A 23,068-nucleotide genomic window follows, 5' to 3' on the forward strand; every position below is an offset into this window, starting at 1 on the left:
GTGTGATATTACCAGGCCCTTTCGCAAATCTGAAGTAGTTCCACGGTCCATAACATGGAAATGGGGCATAGCCCTCTCCCAGATCGTGTACCTGAAAGCCTGTCGGCATATAGTAGGAGAGTATCTGTCTCGACTTGCGGTTAGGGTTCACTTGACTGTTCTTAAAGGCTGGTATCTCCTGGCTTTTAGGTAGACCAAACTGCCTTGGTAGGAGTTGCTTATAGCAAGTGACCCAGCTTCTGATTTAAATGTCCCATTCTCTAGTTTTGGTGCCCGGAGCAGAGGGCAAGTGGGCTGCAGAGCAGGGGGCATTTCTGAATTGCTGAGTCCCACCTCTGGCTCTTGTGGACACTTGCCAGTAACCTTCCTGCAAATTGAAACTGCCTCTAGTCTGGACTTGTCATCAGACAGCTCGGGCAGCAGGCCATGCTTTCTATGGCCAGGTCTGCAGGGCACAGCGATTGAGACTTTTTGGCCTCCGTCCCCTCTCTTGTGGAGGGAGGGCCCAAGCTGCTGCTGGCAGCAGTGCTGCATCTGCACTTCCAGAGCTGTGCTGCGGGAGGGGGCACTGCAGCAGGGTGCAGCTCATGGCAGGGGATGCTACATCAGGTGGCAAAAATTGGGTAGGCTTCCTTCCAGCTCCTTCGCTTGCCCTGTCCTCAGCTGAGCTTGAAACTGGAAAGCAGCCCCAGACTGCAGTACAATGTAAAGCATGCAGTGGGTTGGTAACCAAATTATACGGAGCCTCTCAGCAGTTCAAGGCTGTGTTATTTGATCTGTGTGTCTGCTTTGTAGAACTGCAAACTAATGTGGGCTACATAGCAGCAACTTGGAAGAGACTGACAGCATTGAGCTAGCGTCTGTCACTGGGTTGTGGGCTGCTGACTGGAGAACTGAAGGCTTTGGACCCTGTGAAGTAACTTAAGATGTAAAGCTTCAAAGTGAAACTCTCTAAGAACAGAGAGGAATGGAGGTGTTCAGGTATGGGAAGAACTGATCTTCAGCCAAGTTAGGGTTATATAGTAAAAGCATGACCCTGGGTTCTCTTCCTAGCTGTGCCAACCATCAGGCTTAGCATTGGTGTCAATGAGACAACTGCTGCATGGGGGAAACTGAGGCATGGAACTGTAGTCATTTGAGCATGTCTCAGGCCTGGACTGCTGTAAGTGGGAGACTTAAATGGAGTCCTGGGCTTGTACTTCTGCAATGGGGCAGTAAAGTCTCCTGACTTGACATCATTACCATTACACTAGACCTTGCTATCTCTTAAGATCCTGTTCTTTAAATTCAGAAAGAGGCAGTACTAGATCAGATACCAGCAGGGGCCATAGCAGGCACTGGCATGAAACTTGCCTCCCCATAGCATCTCTCTGATGGCTGCTAATAATTGTAGCTGTAGGGCACACCTGGCTAAGCATCCACTGCCATTGCTATGGGATGGAAATCTGTCTATAGCTCATCATGGGAGCACTAGATGCCAACCCCAGCGCTTTGCTCTGGCCAGCCCCAATAACTGAGGATGACTCCACAGGAGACTGGGAGGCAGCAAGTGCTCAACTACAGCAGAACAAACCCTGACATGGGTGCAAAGGACAGGGTTTGGCTTTAAGCTTGCCTTGTGCATGTTTTTGCCCCCCTCACCTGGGTCCCCTGAGCAGCACCACAGCCTATTCATCCCTCCCTGCCTGGAGCAGTCTCACTGCATTGGTCCATCACCTGCCCAGGAGAAGGGGCCTGCCTCTCAGCAGGGTGAGCTCTTCCCTGCACAAGGAGGAGTCCATCCTACCCCAGCTCGGAGTGGTGACCCAGAATTTGGGGGTAACTCCACAACTAGGGTGGGGTTCATAGATGTTAGGGCTGGAAGGGACCTCAAAGATCATCAAATCCAGCTGCTGCCCCAGGGGCAGGAAGTTGGCTATAGGGTCAAAGGACCCCAGCAAGATAAGCATCGAAATGTTTCTTGAATAAGTCCAGAGTAGGTGCCTGCACCATGTCTAGAGGGAGTCTATTCCAAGTCTTGGGGGCTCAGACAGTAAAGAAATGTTTTTCTTATGTCCAGCCTAAAACAGTCTTGTAAGGTTAAAAAGACCTGTGAACAACCAGCTTGCCCTGCACCCCTGCTCTTCAGCAGAGCTAACTCTGACTTAACGGGGTCTGAAGCTTGCAGTTGCTCTGTGGCCTGTACATAGGTTTTTTGCCACTTAAAAAATCCAAGCAGAAGGGTTTGGACTGCACTGGGAGTGTACATACATGGGTGAAGAAGTATCCAATAATGCGTTGATAAAAGCACGTCAGGCTCACGCCTTATGGCAGATGGAAGTATTGGACTGGGTAGCATCTGAAACATGCAGTGTGTAGGAGGGAAAACACCTTTTTATAGTCCCTCATAATCCTACATTTGCTGAAGGAGGGGCTTTGGCCCACTAAAAACTGCTGATTGCTGCTGGATAATAACATAGCTGTGCTGCTGGTGGAGGCTTATTAGGAGTGGCTGCTATTCCAGCTGGATCCCTGCCTGCAAATACTCCATAGTGGGTGGAGCACCTTCCAGCAGTGCAGCATGGAGCAGTTGCTGCGAGGCTCTGATCCTCCTGGGCTGGTGGGGGATTGGGCTTGATTTAGGCAGGTGTAAAAGCTTCATGAGCTCAGGAAGCCTGGTGGGTGGGGGAGTCCACCAGGAGTGGCTTCTGCAATGACTTAGCCCCAGTACTGGGTTGCTCGAGCTAAACTGCTCTTCTAGGTGCACAGATTAGACTGACGGGGTATTTTAGAACAGTCTTCAAATACCTGAAGGGCAATTACAAATGATGGAGAGGCTTTCCCTTGTGGCTGTAGGGGACAGGACTAGGAGCAATGGCTTTAAACTGCAGCAGGGGAAGCTCTAGTTTGGAGACTAGGAGGAACTTTTGACTAGGAGGGTGGTCAAGCATTGGACCAGGCTGCCTAGAGAAGTTGCGGCATTTTCATCCTTGGAAACTTTTTAAGAGTAGGTTGGATGGATACTTGGCCGAGATGGTTCTGCCTTGAGTAGGGGGCTGGACTAGATGACCTCATGAGGTCCCTTTCCACCTTGCTTTCCAAAGATCTTGTATTTCTGCTGCAGTCCTGCCCACCTCCCCAGGCATCCATGCCTGCATGCCCCTCACTCAGTGGGCTCAGCAGGAATGAAATGCATTTGGGGGGGAAAATCTGAAGTCTTCGGCCCAGAAATGGGGAACCAGCAGTGCTGAGAGACACGGAGCAAGTGCAGGCATATCAAAGTCCTAGCTCTGAGCTTCACCCATGGTAAGAAGCCACCATCATGCACAAGGGTCTGTCTTAATGCCCTGTGCAGAAGAGCTGAACTGAGGCCTACCAAACTATTGTAGGACTTTTTCCAGTGAACTGACCGAGCATCTTGTCATCTAGTGGCTTTTAACTAGGCTGCTTTTGGGAGGTGGGAGGGAGACTAGCCTCAGATCCCATCCTAGTCCTGTGGCAGCTGCCAGTGCCTGGGGGGGATGGCAACAAGGAATAAAGGGAAGGTGCATTGTGAAGGGCCCAGGGCATAGGGGAGTGGGTGATGTCGACCAGAACCTGCTACTTGAGCAAATGAGAGCATGCGGCAATCGCCAGGAGTGTGGCCTAGGAGAATGAGGCTCTGGAGGAGCCTGTTTCATAGTGATGGTGGCACTGGTGATGAGGGACCAGATGGGTCAAGAATGGCAGGAGCTAGATTGGGGGCAGGTAATTACTTTGTCTGGAGGGCTGCTTAATGAGTTTCAGTGAGCTGTCAAGGGCCACAAGGGTAGCCCTGCCCCTTGACTGCTGCTCCATCCCTGGTTGCCTTCTTGGGACTAAAACATATTTTAATTTTATTTTAAGATACATTTTTTTTTGTCATAAGTGATTGCATAATAGCCCAAAATGAAGTCTGATTCTTGTGTATTGTGGGAGTATGGGTGGGTTGGTGGGAATGGGGGTTTGTGGGGATGTATGGGGGTTTGTGGGGAGCCTGCATGTGGCTGCTTTGCAGTGCCACTGCTGCCCCACTGGGCAGCCCAGAGGTGGCGGTGACACTGGTGGACATGCAGAGCAGCCTGGCTCAGGCTCTGAGTGGCTGCAGCAGGAAGAGCCTAGCAGCAGTGATGGGGAGGAGCTGCTTTTCCCCTGCGCTGAGCAACAGCTTTTGCCCAGCCACTGCTGCTGCTCAGCATAGGTGAGTCCCAAGTGGGAGCAGGGTGGGTTGGGGCTGTATGCTCAGGTCCTCACTGATACTGCGGGGCAGGGGCTGGCAGTGGTGGCGGCCAGAAGGAGCCACCACTGCCTGGTCTGTCTAGAAAGGTAGTCCAGCTGTGGAGCCACCTTGGCCCCACTGCTTGCCCAGGGGGCAGCAGGATGTGCCACGGCCGGACAGTGCCTGGATAAGGCAGGACCGAGGGACCCACTGTGGCCTGGACAAAGACCCTCCATGGGCTGGATCTGGCCCACAGGCTGTATTTTGCCCAACCCTGGGCACAACAGTCTCCCGAAGGTGTTGAGGGAGGGAAGCATAGTGAACATCCCAAGCAGCCCAGGCTTGACACTTCTTGGGGAGCGTCACAGACTCTGATATACTGTGCCACAGACTGGCAGGGGAGACCCCTGCATCAAAGCCAGCAGCAGACCATGGCTGTATGGGCTTGTCAAAACCCTGCCCTTTCAAGGCGTTGTTCCTGTGCCCTGCAGGGTGCTTTAGGACTGCCATCTCTATGCTGGGCTCCCCGTGCATGGCTCTGCCTCAGAGCCCTGCATCCCACTCCTGTTCCCGGTCGGCTTAAGACCTGTGGTGCCCTGGGCTCAATTCCCTGTCTGAGGAGCATCCATAGTTGGAGGGAGGAGCAGGAGGTTAGGTGGTTAGGAGTGTGGGGGGGGGAAGTCATTGGGAAGTCTGGACTGGAAACCTCCAGCAATGTTTGCAGAGGCAGGACTGCTCCACACAGGCTTCCTTGGGCCCATCCTGCTCCCCCCACACTCCCAAAAGGTAGGAGCATCTCTGGGACTCCATTGAGTGGTCATCTTGGTCACATCACTGCAGAGCAGGACTGGCAGCCCAGTTGTGTGCTGCTGGGACCTGGGGTGGGGAGGGCTTGGCTTTGAAAAGCACTAGCATCTGGGGCAGTTCTCTGCTATCTGCACCCAGTGGTGACTGGTTGGTGACTTGTGGCTTGACCTCCCCACAAGACAGCAAGGTGGGTTAGGCCATGCACAGGCAGGCAAGCAAGCAGCTCACCCTGCAATGCAGTAAGTTGGGCACTGGGTTAGACCCTGTATGAATTGTGCACAGGCAGGCCTCCAGGAGGAACAGAGTGGTCTCGAATCGGCCAGGAGCCCATGCCAGGTCACCTGCCGTGGCTCCTGCACATGCAGGTGCAGCAGGAGGTCCAGGGCCCATGGTGCAGCGGGCTCAGAACAAGAGGGGCTGCCCAGGCCTTGGGGCTGGCGAGCTGCTGCTGCCGCTGCCTCTGCATACTGCTGCGTTCTGATGCCCCATGCTTGGGGGTGCCTTGGGGTTGTCCCAGGTGCCTTGGGGCTGTCCCAAGTGGTTTGGTTTCAGGAAATGCACCCTGCAAGGAGCAGAGGAACAGACTAACACCCCCTAGGAAGTGTTGCCAGGCCACCTGTACCATGGCTGGGGACCTGTTTCACTGGGCTCTGTATTGGCTGTGGCTTCTTCTGAGAAACACAGCATCCAGTGTGGAGTAGAGGCTGTGGGGGCTGGTGATTTTATTCAACTGCTCATAGAACTCATCAATGAGCAGAGCCAGTGGAACAGGCTGAATAACCCATGTTTTAGTCCCCACAGCAGAAATTTGAGTCCTGGTAACTAACTACCCTGCCCTTTATACACTGGTCTCTAGGCCTTGCAGCACTTGGACTGCTAATGGTGGCATTCAGAAGAGCAGCACTGAATCCTGAATAACCTCACCAATGCAGTCCAAGCTTCCTGACTGCCCCCTGCATCTTTCATGCCCTTCTAGTATCTGCATCCAGGTCCCAGGGCAGCTGTGCCACGGAAGGATCCTGGGTATTGTCTGTGGTGTCTGACACTGCTGTGTCCCATCCCCTGTTTTCTGCAGGGGGCCCAGGTGTGGATCCCTGACTGTGTGGAGGTCTGGAAGCCTGCAGAAGTAACTAGGGGTTACAAGGAAGGAGACGGTGTCCTCTACCTCAGGCTGGAAGATGGGCAGGTGAGGCAAGCAGCCTGCAAGTGCTTCAAGCTGTCCTGCCTTCATGTAATAAGTGCTACAGGGCAGCCTACTGGTGTGGGGGTGTGAGCACGTGTTCTGTGTATGCACACGCGTACATATGGTAAGGGGCTGCTCCAGATCCCAATTTCCAGCCAGTCCAGTGGAGACGAGCTGGTTTTGAGAGGTCTCTAGTCCCATACTTGCCAGAGCATGGAGCAGTAGCTTTTTGCCTAGTGGGTCACTGGTCAGCCCTTCTCTCCCACATCCCTTCCCCTTAGGCTGGGATAACAGCTGAGCAGCAGAGATGGGTGTGTGGAGTTCAGCCAGCTGCTGTGCTGGGACAGGGGATGGGGAGCAGGAGGGGATAGGTTAGGTGTTGCTGCTGTAGCAGCTTTTAAGCAGGATGCAAGGGGTCTAGTCTGGTGCACAGCTGGGCTGCTCGGGTCTCCAGTGCACCCCAGGCAAGGCAGCCACCAGGTCCTCTGCCAGACAAGCCCAGCCTTGCAAGTCTGTCTGCTTTCTGGCTTCATTGCTCCACATCTCCTGGGCTGCATCAAGCTCAAACATGAGTCTCCAAAGTGTAACCCAGTGGTGGGATGACATGGGCTCTAAGGGTAGTGCTGGCTTTGGCACTGCTTATGCTTTGCATGGGTTGCTTTTTTCTTTTCTTTTCTCTTCCTCCCCTCACCTGGCGGCCCTGAGCAACAACCCAGCCTGTTCATCCCTGCCTGCCCTGAGCTGTCTTGCTGCAATGGTCCATTGCCTGCCCCAGAGGGGACCTGCAGGGTGAACTTTTCCCAGCACAAGGAGGAGTCCATCCTTTCCCCCAGCTCAGAGCAGTGCCCCAGAGTGGGGGTAACTCCACATGTGAGGTGGGGAAGAGCTGCTGCCTCCATCTAGCTGCAAGTAACCAGCCTGCCCTGCACTCCTGTGCTTCAGTCCTGCCCTGTAGGAACCCTCCAGTGCCTGGCTGGAGCCAGGCTGTGATGCTTTCCAGGCTGAACTGCTCAGTCTGTGACTAATAGCACAAGAATGGCCCAGACCACATCCCGGCCCAGGCCCTGCCAGCAGCACCACAGCCATTCCCAGTCTCTCTCCTGGCCGGGAAGCCAGCCCAGCAGCCTGAGCCACTCGGCCCTTGGAGTGGGCGTATTGCCCACACCAAGCCCCAAGTGTGACCTGGAGTCTCCTTTCTGGGACAGGAGGTGGCCTATCCCCTTGACCCATGCTGCCTCCAGCTGCCTCACCTGCGCAACCCTGACTACCTGTCGGGGGAGAACAACCTGGTGGCGCTCAGCTACCTGCATGAGCCGGCTGTGCTGCACACCCTCCGGATGCGCTTCCTGGAATCCAGCACCATCTACACTTATTGCGGTGAGTGGCCTGGCTGCTGCGAGATGCAGGCTGTTCCCTTCCCACTGATGCCCCCAGGCTTAGTGACTACTGCCTGCCTTCCTTAAGGGGTGGGAGCAGGGCACTGGGGATCTGCATACCTGGGTTCACTGCGATCTTCACCCAGAACAACTGCAGTTCTTGTTCCCTGCAAACTACCCTCCCCTGCCATCCAGCTCCTCCGGGGAGTTTGGTGTGAAACCCAGAGGCCATAATGACAGCTAGGTACCAAGGTACCACTTAAACAGCTCATACCGTTCACTCCAAAGTGGGCAACTGATGTTCCTCTCTCTGTCCCCGTGAGCATGGCCTGAGTTGCTTGGGAGGGTTTCTGGCTTACCCCATCAGTCTTTCCTCCTGCAGGCATTGTTCTTGTTGCTGTTAACCCTTACAAGCAGCTGCCTATTTATGAGGAGGCTGTCATCCATGCCTACAGCGGTCAGAACATAGGTGAGATGGATCCCCATATCTTTGCTGTGGCAGAAGAAGCCTACAGGCAGATGTCTAGGTGAGTAGATCTTCCCTCCTTCATGAGCTAGGTGGTCACCGGTGCCTCATCCAGACCAGAAGCCCTGGATAGGGGTGCTGGTGGGATATCTCTGTGCTCGAGGTCCTCTCGAGCCTTTTTCAGGGCTCGTGTGCTGGACCACGTGGTGGGGGGGTCGAAAGAGCAGAACCTGGCCAGCCCATCTCTATTGCGCAGGACTCCCCATAGTGCATGTGCAGCTCCTAGCACTCGCTTCCCATGGGGGTGAGTGGGAAGCCCCACATGATGGAGCCTGCTGCCTTCCCTGCCCCTTACTGTGCAGGTCCTAGGACTCTGCCAGGAAGCAGTGTGTGGGGCCAGGCACCCTTCCACTTCTGGCAAGTCCCAGGACATACACAGCAGGGAGTGGCAAAGGCAGCCAGCTCCGTTGTGCAGGGATTTCCCCTAGTGGTGTGCCAGCATAGGAGCTGCACATATGCAGTGCTCCCGTGGCACGACAGGCGAGCTGGCCTGGCTGTGCTCCCTGCTGCTATGTGCAGCACGGGCAGGAGCTGCACGCTGCCAGGCAGCAGCACCTGCCATAAGTACCCACTGCCTGCTGCTGCCTGTGGCAGGGGCTGTGTACTATGTGTGGGGGAGGACGGGTCCCCAGCTTCCCTACTTGGTGCCTGAAGTGAGTGGGACCCGAGCAGGTCCCTTGGCAGCTGTAACAGTGGTGGCAGCAGTTGCGCTCAGAAGCTGCATGCTGCCTGGGCTGGGTCCCTCTCCCCACAAGAGTGAGCCAGGCATGCAGGCTGGGTGGGGTACAACTAGCTGGTGGGCACCCGTGGACTGAATCTGGCCCATGGGCTGTATTTTGCCTGCCCCTAGATTAGAGCTGTGAACTTCCCCAAGCTTTGGTGTTGGGATCTCCAGACTATTACAGCCCTTCTAAAGGCTGACCAAACCTTGTGAGAGTAAATGTAGCTAGGAACATGTAGGAAAGTGGGGTCTGGGGAAAAATGTTGAGCTTGTTCTCTCCATATCCCTCTAGCTTTGGGAGTAAGTACTGCTCACCCCTCTGGGAGCACAAGCCTGTGCCCTGGCCAGCTTGGGCAGCAGGGTAGTTTATAGTTTTAGCAAAAGCTGTTAATAATACAGTAATGTGGACAATAAAATCATTCGTATTTCTGTCTTTCTAAAAGCAAAAGTTAAGATTGAACATATACTATGTTGATTTTAATTTTGTTTCTGGTGATACGAAAAATAGGTCAAATGCAGACAACAGTCGAGTAAAACAGTTGGAATCTCATTTGACTCTTCTTGCCCTCTATTCTTTAATCACCTAATGCAGCCTGCCTTACACTTCCCATTTGTATTTGCAAGTCCTTGCCCTTCAGGCAGAAGTAGCTGATGTTTCCCAGCACTGGATGCTGAGACCAAGCTGGTGGCATGTTGGCTGTATTGGGCACAGATTGCTAAGAGCTGGCATCCTTGGGGAGAAACTGGCACTAGGAAGCTAGTGGGAGTTGGACATCTGCCTCTGAAAATGCCAGCCTGGGTGCTGCCGAAAGAGTCTGGATAAATGGCTCAGCTGGGGAAAGACTCAGTGGCTCTAAGCAGTACTTTTGGGTTGTGCCCAGGGTGCAGGAGGAAATAACTGGCTGGAAATTATTCCCAGAATGTGATGGCAGGAGCCCTGCCCTGTATTTGAGCCAGTCTGTAGGAGGGGCTTGTGCTTGGTTTAATTCTGGAGGACAAGACTTTGGGCAGCTGTGAAATTCAGATGTAAACCTGCTACGCACATGTGCATGTACATGCATTGCTTGTCCCTTTTCTGTGGAAGTGAAACTTGGGATGTTGCTTAGGCCTTCCAGCAAGCTCCTGTTGGCTCTGGCTCCAAGTGTGTTGCAGTTAGCTTCACTGGAGCTAGTCCTTGGCCTTGGGCACTGCCTGACTTTCATAGCTGTTGGCTGTTGTTGGGGGCTGGAAAGGAGCTTTACAGATCATTGGGTCCAGCCCCCCTGCACTTGGGCAGGAAAGACTGCTGGGATCAGATGACTCCAGCAAGATGGGCATCAAGATGCTTTTTGAAGACCGACTTGTACGGCCAGTCTTTGAAACAAGGGTGAGAGTCTTGGCCCTGCTAAAATCGGTGCTGAGGGCACCCATCTGTCTGCATTTGCAGTACATGCATGGGGCCCCTGGAGTATTTCTTCTCTGGCAAAGTGAAGCAGGGCAGGGTAAACCAAAGAGATGCTTGTAGCCCTGCCCACTGAGGACTTGGTGTCGGCCCCAGCTCCCCGGAACTGATGCCAAACCACCTGCTGGTAAAGGTCTTGAGCAAGGCACAGTTAGGCTTGGTTGCACTGCCCCTGGCAGTTCAGCTCCTGAAACTGCAGGGAGAGGCCCAGTGCGGTTACAGCTAACAGCTGCCTTGGCTGCTCTGGGGAAAGGTAGATGTCTAACAGCTACCCTGCACACTGAGGCTCCCCTCCCCAGCATCAGCTCAGAGACATGTGCCCTAGTGGGGCTGGCACATGCTGTTGTCCCAGGCTGGGCTGAAATCTGCCTTCCCCAATCCCTCCCCTCTGCTAGTGTGGAGGCAGCTCAGGCTGGGGGGAGGCTGTCTCCCCAAGACAAGGCAGCAGCTTTGTTAAATGTGTCTCTTGTCAGCAGCATTTCCTGGGTAGGGGATGGGGATCAGGGCTGAGGCCAGGTTCCTTCGTGGGCCTGCTGAGTAGAGGGTGCTGATGACCAACCTGCTTGTCAGGCTCCAGTGGGGCAAAAACATGCGTGGGGTTGCCTAAAAAGGGTCTTCCCAGAGGGCAGCACCCTCAATCTTGTATCTGCTTTTCCCCAGTGTGCCAAGCCACAAGGCATTTGGAAGGGGCTGGGGGTTTATGGTGGGGAGGAAGGCAGGTGAGTATTTGCACTGTGACTGCCTGCCTTGCATGGATCTAGCAGTGACCCCCACGGGGGAACCAGGAGCCTGTTGCCCCTCATGGTACTGCTGTGCTTGCAAGCTGCTTTAGCCCCTCCAGTACAAAGCAGGGTTGTGTGGTTCAGGTCTGGCTCTGCCCTAGGTCTTCCCCTGTGCCCTGCTCTGCACTCCCCTTTGCTCTAACCCTAAGCTGAAAAGGGAGGGCCTGATTAGTCCCATGGGACTAGTCTCCTGGCACATGTGCCCAGGCCCTGGTCATTGGAGCTACCTAGGGAACTCCAGGATCAGGCGCAGCATCTCGGGTCAGGGTCTCCGAGCGGGGCTTGTGCCGTCCAGTGGTGGCAAGGTCTGCTCCGAGTCCTTCTTGCCTCACCTCTGCTTTTTGCAGGGAGGACAAAAACCAGTCGCTGATCATAAGCGGTGAATCGGGGGCAGGGAAGACGGCCACTGCCAAGTACGCCATGAGGTACTTTGCCATAGTCGGTGGATCCTTGAGCAACTCCAGCGTGGAGGAGAAGGTGCTGGCCTCGAGCCCCATCATGGAGGTAAGACTTTTCCTCCAAGGAGCCTGGAAGGAGGAAGGTCCCATGAATCGCTGCCCTGGGAGGGAAGTGCAGGAGCTCTGGGGCTTCACCCCATGAGCTGGCCACTGGGGAGAAGTCAGTCTCGTAGTCCTCCAGCAAGGTGCTGCTGGAGAGGAGGGCTGGGGGCAGGAGTGCTCTTCTCTAAAACAAGAGCCAGACTCCTTTGCCCCCTCACTGTGATCTTCCCTGGCTGCATCCCTTTAAGCCGTGTCTTGCAGAGGTCACTGGAGTGACTGTGCACTGTCCTTCAGAGCTGCAGAGGCCACAAGCTCACAGGGTGCAGGGTCCCTTGGTCTGACCTGGCCCGAGACTCTCCTCCCTGTTCCCAATTTAAATGTAGTGTCCAGCTGTCCTTAGCATGGCCCCTTCTCATGGGATGGGGGAGTTCATCTCCGCGCAGTCTGGGCACGAGCTCTCTTCCTGGCAGCAAGGCGGTTGTGCCTGGCCTTGCTGCTTCCTGTCCCCTGCCGGGCCATGGCGCAGTTCTGCTGATCGTGCAGTTTCCCTGAACTCGTGCCCTGCTGCTGCCGGTCTGTCAGCGCTCGGTGCGGGGAGGGAGGAAATGCCAGTCCAGTGATGCAGCACTGTGCTCCCTTCCTCCCCTGGTGCCGTGCAGCTAAGGATTATTTTTGTCTTCAAGAGAAGCTGGAGGCACCAGTCCGGCTTAGTCCCCTCCCCTCGTGCTCTTTGGTCTGTGGGAGCTGTGGTATTAATATCTGAAGTCTGGTTGCAAGGAACAGGGCAGTAGGTTGAGGAGTAATAAATCCTCCTATCCAGCCCATGTCTCCTGGCATTGCATGTGGCTGGCTGGAAGGGGCTGCCCCCATCGGCTGCTGAGGTCTTGAATCCCAGGGAGAAGCAACAATCCAGCAGCAGCACAGCTAGATTTCTTGCCAGGGAGGCAAGTATGGCCCAAAGAGGCTCAATTCTCTGCTAAGGGTATCGGGTCTTGTGCCACCTGAAGGAATGAGCAGGTCTCCCTTGGGAGGGGTGGAATAGGAGCAAATGGAGAACTCCAGGCAGTGGGTGCCCTTGAAGAGCTGAGCAAACCTGCCAGTCTTGGCCAATGGGGCAACTTGCTTCTAATGCCTCCTTCAAGTGTCATCTGCTGCCCTGCCCCAGCTGCCCCTCCAGTGGTGGGTGGTGATCATAGCCATGGAGAAATAGGGTGGGAAGGGACTGCTGGAGGTCACCTAGTTCTCCCCGTCTGAGGTAGGATCATCCCTATCCAAACCATCTTGGACAAATCTATTGTCTAGCCTCTTGGGGAAAACTGCCCTCTCTCTCTGTGTCTCTGTCTCTCTCTGTGTCTCTGTCTCTCTCTGTGTCTCCTACCATGCAGCCTTGGAGACCACATGGGGTGTCTGGCAAGAGGGATCAGTCCCACTGTAGAGAGTTCCCTAGGGCGTTGTGGTTTGCATCTGTGCAACCAGCCCTTCCCACAGTGAACCTGACTGTGATAGAGCTGCAGTGCACAAGCTGCCCCTCTCTGGGGCATCCCTGTCTCTCTACCAGGAACTCCTTGCTGATGCTGTGACTAGGCAGGGAAATGCAGGCAGGCCAGTGTTGGCAGTGCAACCTAGTGGTAGAGGCCCTGGGTTGGGATTGGGACCTAGAAACCTGCTGCTGGGTTGCTAGATGATCCCTGACTGGTCACTGCTCTCCACCCCTGTGTCTACCTCCCCACCTGGAAAGCAGGCATGTTGATGCTGACTTGAGACTGCAGGTAGGAGCTGGGTACTTTCTGTTCCTGACCAGGCTTTTGGAAACGCCAAGACCACCAGGAACGACAACAGCAGTCGCTTCGGGAAGTATGTGGAAATCTGCTTCAACCACGAGTACCGCGTCCTCGGGGCCACCATGAAAACCTACCTCCTGGAGAAATCCCGCGTCACCTTCCAGGTTGGTCTGCAGGCTTGGGGTAGGGGTGTGCAGTGGAGGCTACAAGACAAGTGGCTGGGAGGCTGCTGTAGCCTGCTGTGGCTACAAGTCCACCCCCCACCTGCCCAGGGCACTTGCTGTCCCCTGTTCCAATGAGGCCAAGGTTTGGGGCAGACACAGGGTGAGGCAGGAGGGGGAGCAGCCTGGAAAGGAAGCCTGAAGTCACCCAGCCTGGACACTTTACACTGTACATAGCTGTACTCTGGCTTTGACCAGCTTGTCCCGGTGACTCCTTGTAAAGCAATCTGCCCTGATCTCACAAGCCTGTGAGAAACTACAGTGTACTGTGGGGAGGGGGCAGGGGTTGAGGCCCCCCAGTCCAGCCATGGCCAGGCTCGGTTTCTTGCCACTGCTTGGAGCCTTCCCATTTTCTCAGCCTTGGAGGAAGGGCATTTGGGAGAGACTGCTATCCCCTCAACCCAGGGGCCTTTTATGCCTCTGGGAGAGACTCAAAACCAGGACTCTCATCCAAAGCAGGCAGCCCCAGGCCCTAAGCATGGGGCAGAATGGTGCCCATCCCTCTGGCAGGATTAGCAGTGCCTGATGTGGCCTGCACCTTCCTTTAGCTGTTGGAAGCAGCAGAGGGGTGAGAGGGGACCAGAGCAACTAGAACAAATGTTCTTTTTGCTGCTCCACACAGGCAACAGTGGAGAGGAACTACCACATCTTCTACCAGCTGTGTGCCTCAGCTTCCCTGCCCGAGCTCCAGGGCTTGGGTCTTGGTAAGTGCCTGGTGCCCTGTCAGTGCCACCCTGGCAAGCCTTCCTTATGCTCTCAGGGCTGCTGCTTCTGGGACTCCCTGGCTCCATGTAAATAGATGGCTCCTGTCTCCTTCCCCAGCTGCATTAGTCCCTTGGGAACCTCTGCTGTGCTCGCAGTGTTGGCTGTCTTGGCTAGTGGGAGACTGGGCTAGACTTTGCAGAGAACTGTCTCAGACATGGGCTGTGTAGCTTGCATGGGAGGTGGGACTCCAGAACAGAGCAGGTGCTTGGTGCTAGTTGGTGAGCTATTTTCTTGACCTGCAACAGGACAGCAAGGGCTGGGCCTGTCCCACTAACACCAGGCAAGTGCTGTCACTGAGCTGCTGATAGGCTGCATGGGGTAGGTGCTCTTGACTTATGGTGCTGTGCAAAAATCGGTGCTGCTTAACATGCAGCTTTAGCGGCCAGCATCATCAGGGCCTGGGTCCCAGTTAGATGAGGAAAGGGTTGAGGCGAACACAGCTGCTGGCACACCTGGCTTTGGGGGGCTTGGGGTGGGGGTTGGACTTGCTCATACTCACTAATGGCAGAAGAAGGCTGTGGAGAGCTGGTGTCTGAACAGCCTGTGTCTGGCCCTGCAGGGGGGCCGGAGTCCTTCCACTACACCAACCAGGGGCAGTGCATGCACATCGGTGGCACAGACGATGCTGCTGACCTGGACAGGACGCGAAACGCCTTCTCCCTGCTGGGTACGTCCCCACTCGCTTGGTATACTCGCATGCTGGGTGGTCCCTGGCCTTGTCCTTACTTCGCTGGTAGCACCCTGCTTGGTACCCTCCTAGGCTCACTGCATGGAGGTGATACACATGCTTCATAGCCATCTTGTCTGCTTTGACCTGGGTGCGGGGGCTCCATCCTCCTGCCCTTTGATCCTCAGTCTTTCCAAGGCTAAAAGACTTGGTGGCAGGTTGCTATAACTCCAGGCTACCAGCTCCAGTTGTCTGCTTTCAGCCCTGTAGCACTGCAGCAAAGCAGGAGCCTGTGGAACTGAAGTTTAATGACCTAGCACAGACTTAGGCCCCCAGTTGTACCTGGAGGGGGGAGTGCTTGTACCTAATTTGGGCTCAGTCACTCAGCCAAAGTCTCATATAACAAGGTTGTCTGGAAACTTTGGCTAACTGCTTGCCAGGGCTGTGCCTACCTGTCAGTGCTGTGCTAGCAGCACCCAGAAGCTGGCTAGCTCATGCCCATTTCAAGGTTGATGTTGGAGGCTGGACACCTCCAACATCAGCAGAGGGCAGCCCACTGTAACAGTGCAGTGAGCGAGGTGTGACTGAGCCCAGGCCATTCCTGCACAGAGCAGCTGGGCTTGGATTGGGTTTGATACCTCTATTAGCAAAGTCAATGAGATTCAGCCAATGGCTAGAGCTGTTAGCCTGGTGTAAATAGCTGCCTGCATTACCCAGGGTGAGTCTTATTTGTCTTATGCTGGGCTTGCAGACTGGACTGAAGTCCATAAACTGTCAGATCCTACACACCCAGTTCATTAGGGTTCCTACCTTCAGGCACCCAAAGGTGATGGACTTTGACCTCTTTGTACAACTCCTGGTACATCCCAGGCCAGTGCTAGAAGGGCTGGATGGCAGTGACCTGAGGCTTGGAGATGCTGTGCCTGCTGGGGGTGTGACTGCAGCAATGAAATGTATGCTTAGTAGCTATGGAGCTTGCAGGGGTCTGCAGTTGCAGTAGAGAACATGTTTGACCCCAGCCTTGCACAGTAAAACACCCTGTCTCTGCTCCTCAGGGGTCTCTGAAGCTGACCAGCTGGAGCTGTTCAGCATCCTGGCTGCCATCCTGCACCTGGGCAACATCAGACTGAAAAAGAAGTCCCGGCATGGTGAGAGCTGCTTCATTGAGGTGAGCAGGAGCCTCCCCCATCCTGGACTGTGCACTTGTGGGTGGGGGGTGGGGGGACCTATCTTTACCCCTGGATGGGGGAGGTGGCATCATTGTGGGCTGCCAGGTTGGTACTCTGTATACAGAGTGGGTTGCAGCAACTGCTGGGTGGGGGGCTCTTTGAGGGAAAGGTGGGGCCATGCACTTCCCTCAACTAGGGTGGCGGTCTGACAAAGCTCAGGTCCACCAGATCCCCTGATGCTCTCCTAGTGCTAGCTGGGAGAAAAGGATATGCACTGAATGGGCTCCCATGCCCCAGACCTCCAACCTGCAGTGAAACCCACCCATGGGGAGGGTGATGCAAGACCTCCCTGTCTCCCTATAGGCAGAAGACAAAGCCCTGGAGCTGTTCTGCATGCTGTTGGGCCTGGAAATGTCGCAGGTGTCACGCTGGCTATGCTACCACAAGCTTGTCACAGCTAGTGAGACCTTTGTGAAGCCCATGTCCTGGCAGCAGGTGCTGGACTCTCGTGACGCCCTTGCCAAACACATCTATGGGCAGCTCTTCCAGTGGGTTGTGAGTCGCATCAACAGGTCTCTGCGGGCATCTGAGAGGCATCGTGCCTCCATCGGCATCCTGGACATCTATGGGTAGGGATGAGGCTCTGGCTCCTGTGGGAGGTGGGGTGCAGCCATGCCCCTGGGTGCAGGAGCAAGGCAGGTGCCCTCAGGCAGCCTTTGCTGATTTTTTTAAATGGGGATGGGGTCTAATTCAAAGGGCTCTGGCCACTGCCTCACAGCAGTGCACTAGGCTGAAGCTGCAGCCTCTGAGCTGGGGAGAGGGGAGGAGGAAGACTTGGCCAGTGGGAAGCCATTCCCAAATCCCACCTTGCTCAAGCTGGTGCCTGTGGTGAGCACTTGGCTGCCCTGGGCTGGAAAGGCATCAGTGCTGGCATGCATGGCCTCCTCTGGAAAGCAACCCCCAGGGGTCATGGGGACACTACTGAAGCTTTGGAGTGGGGGACGGATCTCGGGCTCTTGCCCTGTGCTCTTCCACCCAACCTTCTGCTCTAGCCCCTGAAGCCAGTCCCTCGCTGCACCTCCCTTGCCACTTCCTTCTCAGGTTTGAGACTTTCAGGGTCAACAGTTTCGAGCAGTTCTGCATCAACTATGCCAATGAGAAGCTTCAGCAGCACTTCAACCTGGTGAGTGTCACCTCACGGCCTTGGGCATCTGGGCCTTTCCAGGACACCCTCTTCACCCTGGGTACTGTCCCACCTTGCTGTCCTGCTCCAGAATAAAGTCCCTGCAGTCCTATTTGGGCGGGGGGGGGAAGCATTGACTGAAGGCCAGACAGCTGTCAGCCTGACTACTACTTGCTGGGTCCACAGCTATAATGCCCCCAGTGCCACTCCCTGGATTTTATGGCTGTAGTGTTGAGGCAGCCTCGGTTGTAAAATGCTCTTAAGTCTCCCTTGGACCATTCTCTTGAGCATGCTTTGGCTCATGAGGCTCCTGCTTATTTAGGGGCAGAGATGACTAGCACTAGGAGAGGGAGGGGTCTGCATCCATGTCACAGGGTCTTCCCGTACTCTTCCCAGCTCTGGGGTCTCTGCCTTTTGGCACATGAGCAGTGAGATTTTTCTGCCTTGTCTCCTGGTGGAAGGTGGCCTCCTAGAAAGTGGCCTGCAGCTGGTTCAGTGGGACAGGTGCTGGCTGGCTATGAAGGTGGGGAGTTGCCAAAGAGCACAGTGCACAGGGGATGCAGAAGGCTTTAGAAGCACTGTCTTTGCTCTGCAAGAGGGACTGATCCCCAGTTTTTGGACCAAAGCAGGGTCTACCTGGAACATAGGGCCAAGTTTCTTGGGTGGGTATAACCACAGCTCCCTGAATCCTGGTCTTGCAATGGTATCGGGTCACAGGGCAGAGAGGCTTCTTTATCCTGTGTGGCTTACCTCTCCCAGCAGAGCATGGCAGCGCAACCTCTTGGGGCTAAGCACTGGCCACCTGGCTAGTCGAATCTATAGAGGCTGAGGTTTTGTCCAGTTGGCGCTTAACGCAGGTGGCCTCAGAAGAGGGCGTGCTGCAGGCATGCCCCTACCTTCATACAACTGATCACCCCCTTCCTTCCTGCAGCATGTCTTCAAGCTGGAGCAGGAGGAGTACGTAGAAGAAGGGATCCCCTGGACCTTCATAGACTTTTATGATAACCAGCCATGCATTGACCTCATTGAGGCCAAGCTTGGCATCCTGGACCTGCTGAATGAGGAGTGTAAGGCAAGTTGCAGCCCTGCCCCTCACTAAGGAACCCCTTCCTGCCCATTTGGGGACTGCTGCAAGGGATCTGTTGCCAACTTGAGCAAAGGGGCCCTGTAGTCCTAGGCCCACAGGTGGCTTTAGGCAAAGCTGCCTGGATCAAATGCTCCTTAGATGGGCCATGGTGCCCATGTTCTTCCCCCTGTGCTGTGGGAGGGGGCCTGGAGCATGGCTCTTGGCTAACAGGACCAACCCTGCCTTGGCTGCTAGGGTACCTTCAGTGAGCTTGGCTCAAGTTTTAGCTGCTTATGCTGGTGCCCACTATCCTCAGTGTCTAGCTGGGCAGAACCAGAGCTGAGGGTCCTTTCAGGGTAGTCTAGAGGCTGCCTTCAGCTTGCTAGAAGGATAGGGATAGGAAGGGGAAGCTGCCCTCTTTGCTCTGCTGTGCTATGCTTCTGCTCCACCTGGGCCAGGGCCTGACCAACCTGCAACACAAGCTTCTAGTCAGCTGCCCTGGTGCAAGTCTCCATCTGCCTTGCCTCCTGGTGAGGGGTGCTACAGGGATTGGGATGGGCATCTGCTGACATAAGCAGTGGGTGGGGTGAGGGGCCAGACTGGCTGCCTTTTGCAAGGGCCTTGCCCACAGGGAATTCCCAATATTTTTTCCCCACTGGGGAGTTGCTTGATGCTTGGTGCCAGGTGGCCATACAAATAGGACCTAGACATTGTGGGGAGTGGGGTTCAGCTGGCAGAGTCCCCAGGCTGCCTGCTGTCTGACCCCTGCCCCACCACCTCTCACAGATGCCCAATGGCAGTGATGGGAGCTGGGCTCAGAAACTCTATGACCGGCACCTTCACCACAGCCTGCACTTTGAGAAGCCCAAGATGCATGCAGATGCCTTCATCATACAACACTTTGCTGGCAAGGTAGAACGGGTTCTCGGGGCCACTGGGTGGTGGTGAAAGGCAGTGTGATGCCCTGCCACCTCTAGCCAGTGTCGCCATAAAATGTCTCGGTCGTTCCTGAAAGGTCTTACTTTTGACACGGCTGCTGTTCAGAGCAGGGCCCTATGGCTGTCTGCACAGCCAGTGCTGCCAGCCACATGGTGGTGTTGGCCTGGTTAGGTATCTGCTCTGTATGGCAGGGCAGCAAGGAGTCCAGCTGCCCCTGGAGCACCCCTTTCCCCCTTTTTTGCTGTGTCCAAGTGGAAGTGGAGCTGCCCAAATGCCTGGAGGCTGAATCCCAGCCAGGCAGCTCAGCAGAACATGCTGTGAAGAGTGGTGAGGGAAGGCCTTTGAGATTCAGTGTGGCAGGACTGGGTATGACAAGTGCATGCTTCCACCTGGCATGCCTGTCCTGGGTGGTGCACACTGGGACTTGTGTCCTCTGCAGGCCAGCTTTCAGTTGAATGCCACACTCCCTTCCCAGTCAGCTGTGCTAGAGCCTGGTACTGGGGAGACCCCTTGCCACTTGGTCTTTGGTAGGGTGGTCAGACACTTCCCTCCACTGCGTATACACCTGTGCTCTCTTGAATGAATGTACCTTACAAAACCCATCTCTGCTCTTTGCAGCGACCTTGTTCCTGATACCTGCCCCAGCAGAAGAACCCTCTGCGTTTGGGGTTTTCAAAGCAGAACTTTTCCCTCCATTGCAGATGTAGTGCAATGCTTCTGGCAACAGACTTGCCATCCCTCTTCCTGCCCTGGGCAGGCTCTGAAGGGCTTGGGGCAAGTTTCTGGTGGTTTTCCTGAGTTAAGTGGAGGCTGCCCCTGCTGGTAGCAAACGGGGCCCCTCTGCATTGTTCCCCTGCAGGTGGAGTATCAGTGCAAAGGGTTTCTGGAGAAGAACAGAGATGCTGTCCATGCAGAGCTGATCGGGCTTCTTCGAGCCAGCAAGGTGCCTCCTTGGATTCCTGGGGGGGTGGTAGTGCAGTCCCTGCATGGAGAGATGTGGTCCAGAATGGTAACGGGTTTCATGAGGGTCACTGGGGGGCAGTGCTGGAAACAGCATGCCCTAGCAGGCTCTGCAACACCCCCCCCCCCCCCCCCCACCCCTTGCTGGGTAACCTTGGCTGTGGGGCATGCTACTCCAAAGCAGTGGACAGTGCCAACAGTGCTGATCCCTTCCCTGATTGCATGTGACGGGGCAGACCCAAGGGTTTGGGGTTTGGGAGGGGCACTTGGTGGCAGGCAAGGGGTGCCCCCCCTCTGCTGGGGGTGGGGTTGGAGCTGAGGTGCAAATGTTAAAGGCTGAGAACTGGTCTCTGAAGGAGGCTGATTTTTTTTTTTTTTGCCTCCCCGTATCCTCCATGTCCGGAGTCGCCGGCCCGCTCGGTGCTGCTGCAGGCTGGCAGGGCAGAGCCGCAGGTGCCTCTTGGACATGGAGTGAAGCTGGGCCAAGTCACGAACTGCAGGCTCTGCTCCACCAGGGGGCGCCAGGCCCCCACTTTTCACCCTGCAGGATCCATGCTTGGCGCTACCTATAGAAACCACCCAGCCCAAAGGTGCCAGAGTGGGTCGTGCTGCCCTTGGCTACAGCCAGAGGCTCCAGGGCTGGCAAGGATGCTGCTCTGTCCAGCCTCTGGGCTGGAAGCCATCTCGGTGCTCTCTGGATCTATCTGCCCTCTTTGGGGCAGTGGTGCTGGGGGCGCTGGCAGAAGGGGCACTGAGAGGTGAATGATGCTGTCCTTTACTCCCCATCCCCTCTCACCACTGGCTGGAAGCTGTGGCATGTCAATGGTGTTGGGGGAAGGGTTTCATGTGGCCCCTTCTGGACCCAGGCCTCATGGGGAGGGGGGGCTGGCTTTTGGGGGTAACCCATGGTGCTTTGTATGCACTCCTACCCTCTGCTTTTTCAGTGCCCGTGGGCTCTGAATGCCGCTGTTCCTAGTGGGGCTGGGGTTCAGTTGCTGCCTTGCTGATTCTGGTGGGGGCAAGGGGTGGTGCCTGGCCAGGACTATATAGCTCTCACCTACAACCTCCTTCCCTGCATTCCTGGGATAGCCAGCCCCTGTGGGACGGCTTGCTAGAAGCAGACTTTGGCTGTACTGGTGCTATTCCAAGGCACTTGCTAGAGTGCAGTCTGCATCCTACTCAGGAGCCTTTGAACCTGTGCACTGCTCCTGCAGCTCCGTGGCTGTGGCTTTGCCATGCTGTCCAGTGGGAGTCCTTGGCTGACCAGATGGGTGCCCCTGCTTGCTGGGAGGTGTCACCTGATGCTCACTGCTGGGCTTAGCCTGATCATTTTGCTAATCCCTCTGGCCCCAGTCACAGCTGCTAGCAGAGCTATTCCCCGAGGACTGTGATGGCACCATCTCCCTGCGCAGGTCGAATGGGACCCGGCTGACCGTCCGTCCCAGCAGGAAGTCCCTGCCGGGCACCAACAAGGAGCACAGGAAGCCCATCTCTGTTCAGGTACAGAACAAGGAGCCCCTGAGTCTGCTTGTCCTAGAGCCAAGGCAGTTAGTTGGCCACCAAAGCAGCATCAGGCTGGCATCTCTAGCACATGGAAAGATGCTGGGAGAGGGCCTTAAATACCCTAGTTATTCAGTTCCCCACAGTCCTGCTTGCTTCTAGGAGCTGTCAGTGCCCAGCCCTTTGGGAATCATCAAGCTGGACTTCTAGCCCAGGTCTCTGGCTGTCTGTGCACATGGGTCCAGGCCCTTTCTCCTGGCTGTGCTGGAGATAAGACCCATCTCCAAAGCTTTGGGTTGGAGGGTCCTAGTCTTCCACACAGACTGGGTCTGAGCTGCTGTGTCTTACTACATGGCTGGGGTACTGGTACTTGCTTCCAGCCTGGCTGGACTGCATCAGAAACCTAATAAGATGTTTCCTCAGCATGGAGGGGCAATGGGGTGTCTGGGAGCCCAGGCTCCCTGTTGCCTGAACCAGCCTTTGGCCTGGGTCCTGGGGTATCTCTGGCCTCCATGCTGTCTGCCTGTCTATTCCTATGTCTTGGCTTTGAGTAGAACCATGGCTCTGCCAAGATCAGTTCTCTGGAGTCAGAGCATGGTCCTTGGGGGCAGCTTCTGGGCCCCTGCCAACCTGGCTGGCGCCTCTGCAGCAGCATGTGCCTGATCTGTCTCACTTTGGCCCCGTCCTCTGCAGTTCAAGGCTTCACTGCACAAGCTGATGGAGATGCTGGGCTGCACCATGCCACACTACATCCGCTGCATCAAGCCCAATGACCTCAAGCGACCCTTTGAGTAAGCATGCCAGTCCCCAGGCATGGTGGGAGTGTGGGGGTGGACACCCCAGGCAGGCCTTTCGCACTGGAGTTGGCTGGGTTTGTTTTAAAACTGGAGGCAACATGCTTGGTCCCCACAGCGGGGCTGACGTGACTGCACACCTGTTGTCCCCTCAGCTGAAGGCAGGGCCCCGACTCTGACCTGGCAGCTCTCCTACTCCATTGCTGCCCCAAGAGCTAGGTGCCCAGCTCCTTCTCCAGCACCTCCTAGAGACTGCTGCAATGGGACTTGCTAATGAGCTGGGGCTGAGTGTGGCTCCTGCCTGTGCATGTCTGCAACTGGTGGATGGGCAGGGCCAGGTTTCTGGCAGGGGACTGACTCCAGTCTCTCCTAGGTTTGACTCGAAGCGAGCCATTGAGCAGCTGCGGGCCTGTGGCATCCTGGAAACCATCCAGATCAGCGCCTCAGGGTACCCATCCAGGTACGAGTGAC

General features: G+C 55.6%; 1 protein-coding gene across 1 annotated transcript in view; it reads left to right on the forward strand.

The window, feature by feature from the left end:
- The window catches only part of LOC102577330 (unconventional myosin-Vb), a 50,242-nt gene that overhangs the window by 7,799 nt on the left and 19,375 nt on the right, over positions 1–23,068 (forward strand). The window contains exons 2-17 of the mRNA XM_014599854.3: positions 6,099–6,209; positions 7,412–7,583; positions 7,965–8,109; positions 11,400–11,556; positions 13,354–13,497; positions 14,177–14,258; positions 14,879–14,986; positions 16,042–16,154; positions 16,519–16,784; positions 17,257–17,338; positions 18,270–18,410; positions 19,191–19,316; positions 20,203–20,286; positions 21,657–21,803; positions 22,497–22,594; positions 22,971–23,057. Of these exons, the coding sequence (XP_014455340.2) occupies positions 6,099–6,209; positions 7,412–7,583; positions 7,965–8,109; positions 11,400–11,556; positions 13,354–13,497; positions 14,177–14,258; positions 14,879–14,986; positions 16,042–16,154; positions 16,519–16,784; positions 17,257–17,338; positions 18,270–18,410; positions 19,191–19,316; positions 20,203–20,286; positions 21,657–21,803; positions 22,497–22,594; positions 22,971–23,057 (2,063 nt within the window). The remainder of the gene's footprint in view (positions 1–6,098; positions 6,210–7,411; positions 7,584–7,964; positions 8,110–11,399; positions 11,557–13,353; positions 13,498–14,176; positions 14,259–14,878; positions 14,987–16,041; positions 16,155–16,518; positions 16,785–17,256; positions 17,339–18,269; positions 18,411–19,190; positions 19,317–20,202; positions 20,287–21,656; positions 21,804–22,496; positions 22,595–22,970; positions 23,058–23,068) is intronic.

This window comes from Alligator mississippiensis, chromosome 16 (genome assembly GCF_030867095.1).
Source record: "Alligator mississippiensis isolate rAllMis1 chromosome 16, rAllMis1, whole genome shotgun sequence".
NCBI classification, from domain to species: domain Eukaryota; kingdom Metazoa; phylum Chordata; order Crocodylia; family Alligatoridae; genus Alligator; species Alligator mississippiensis.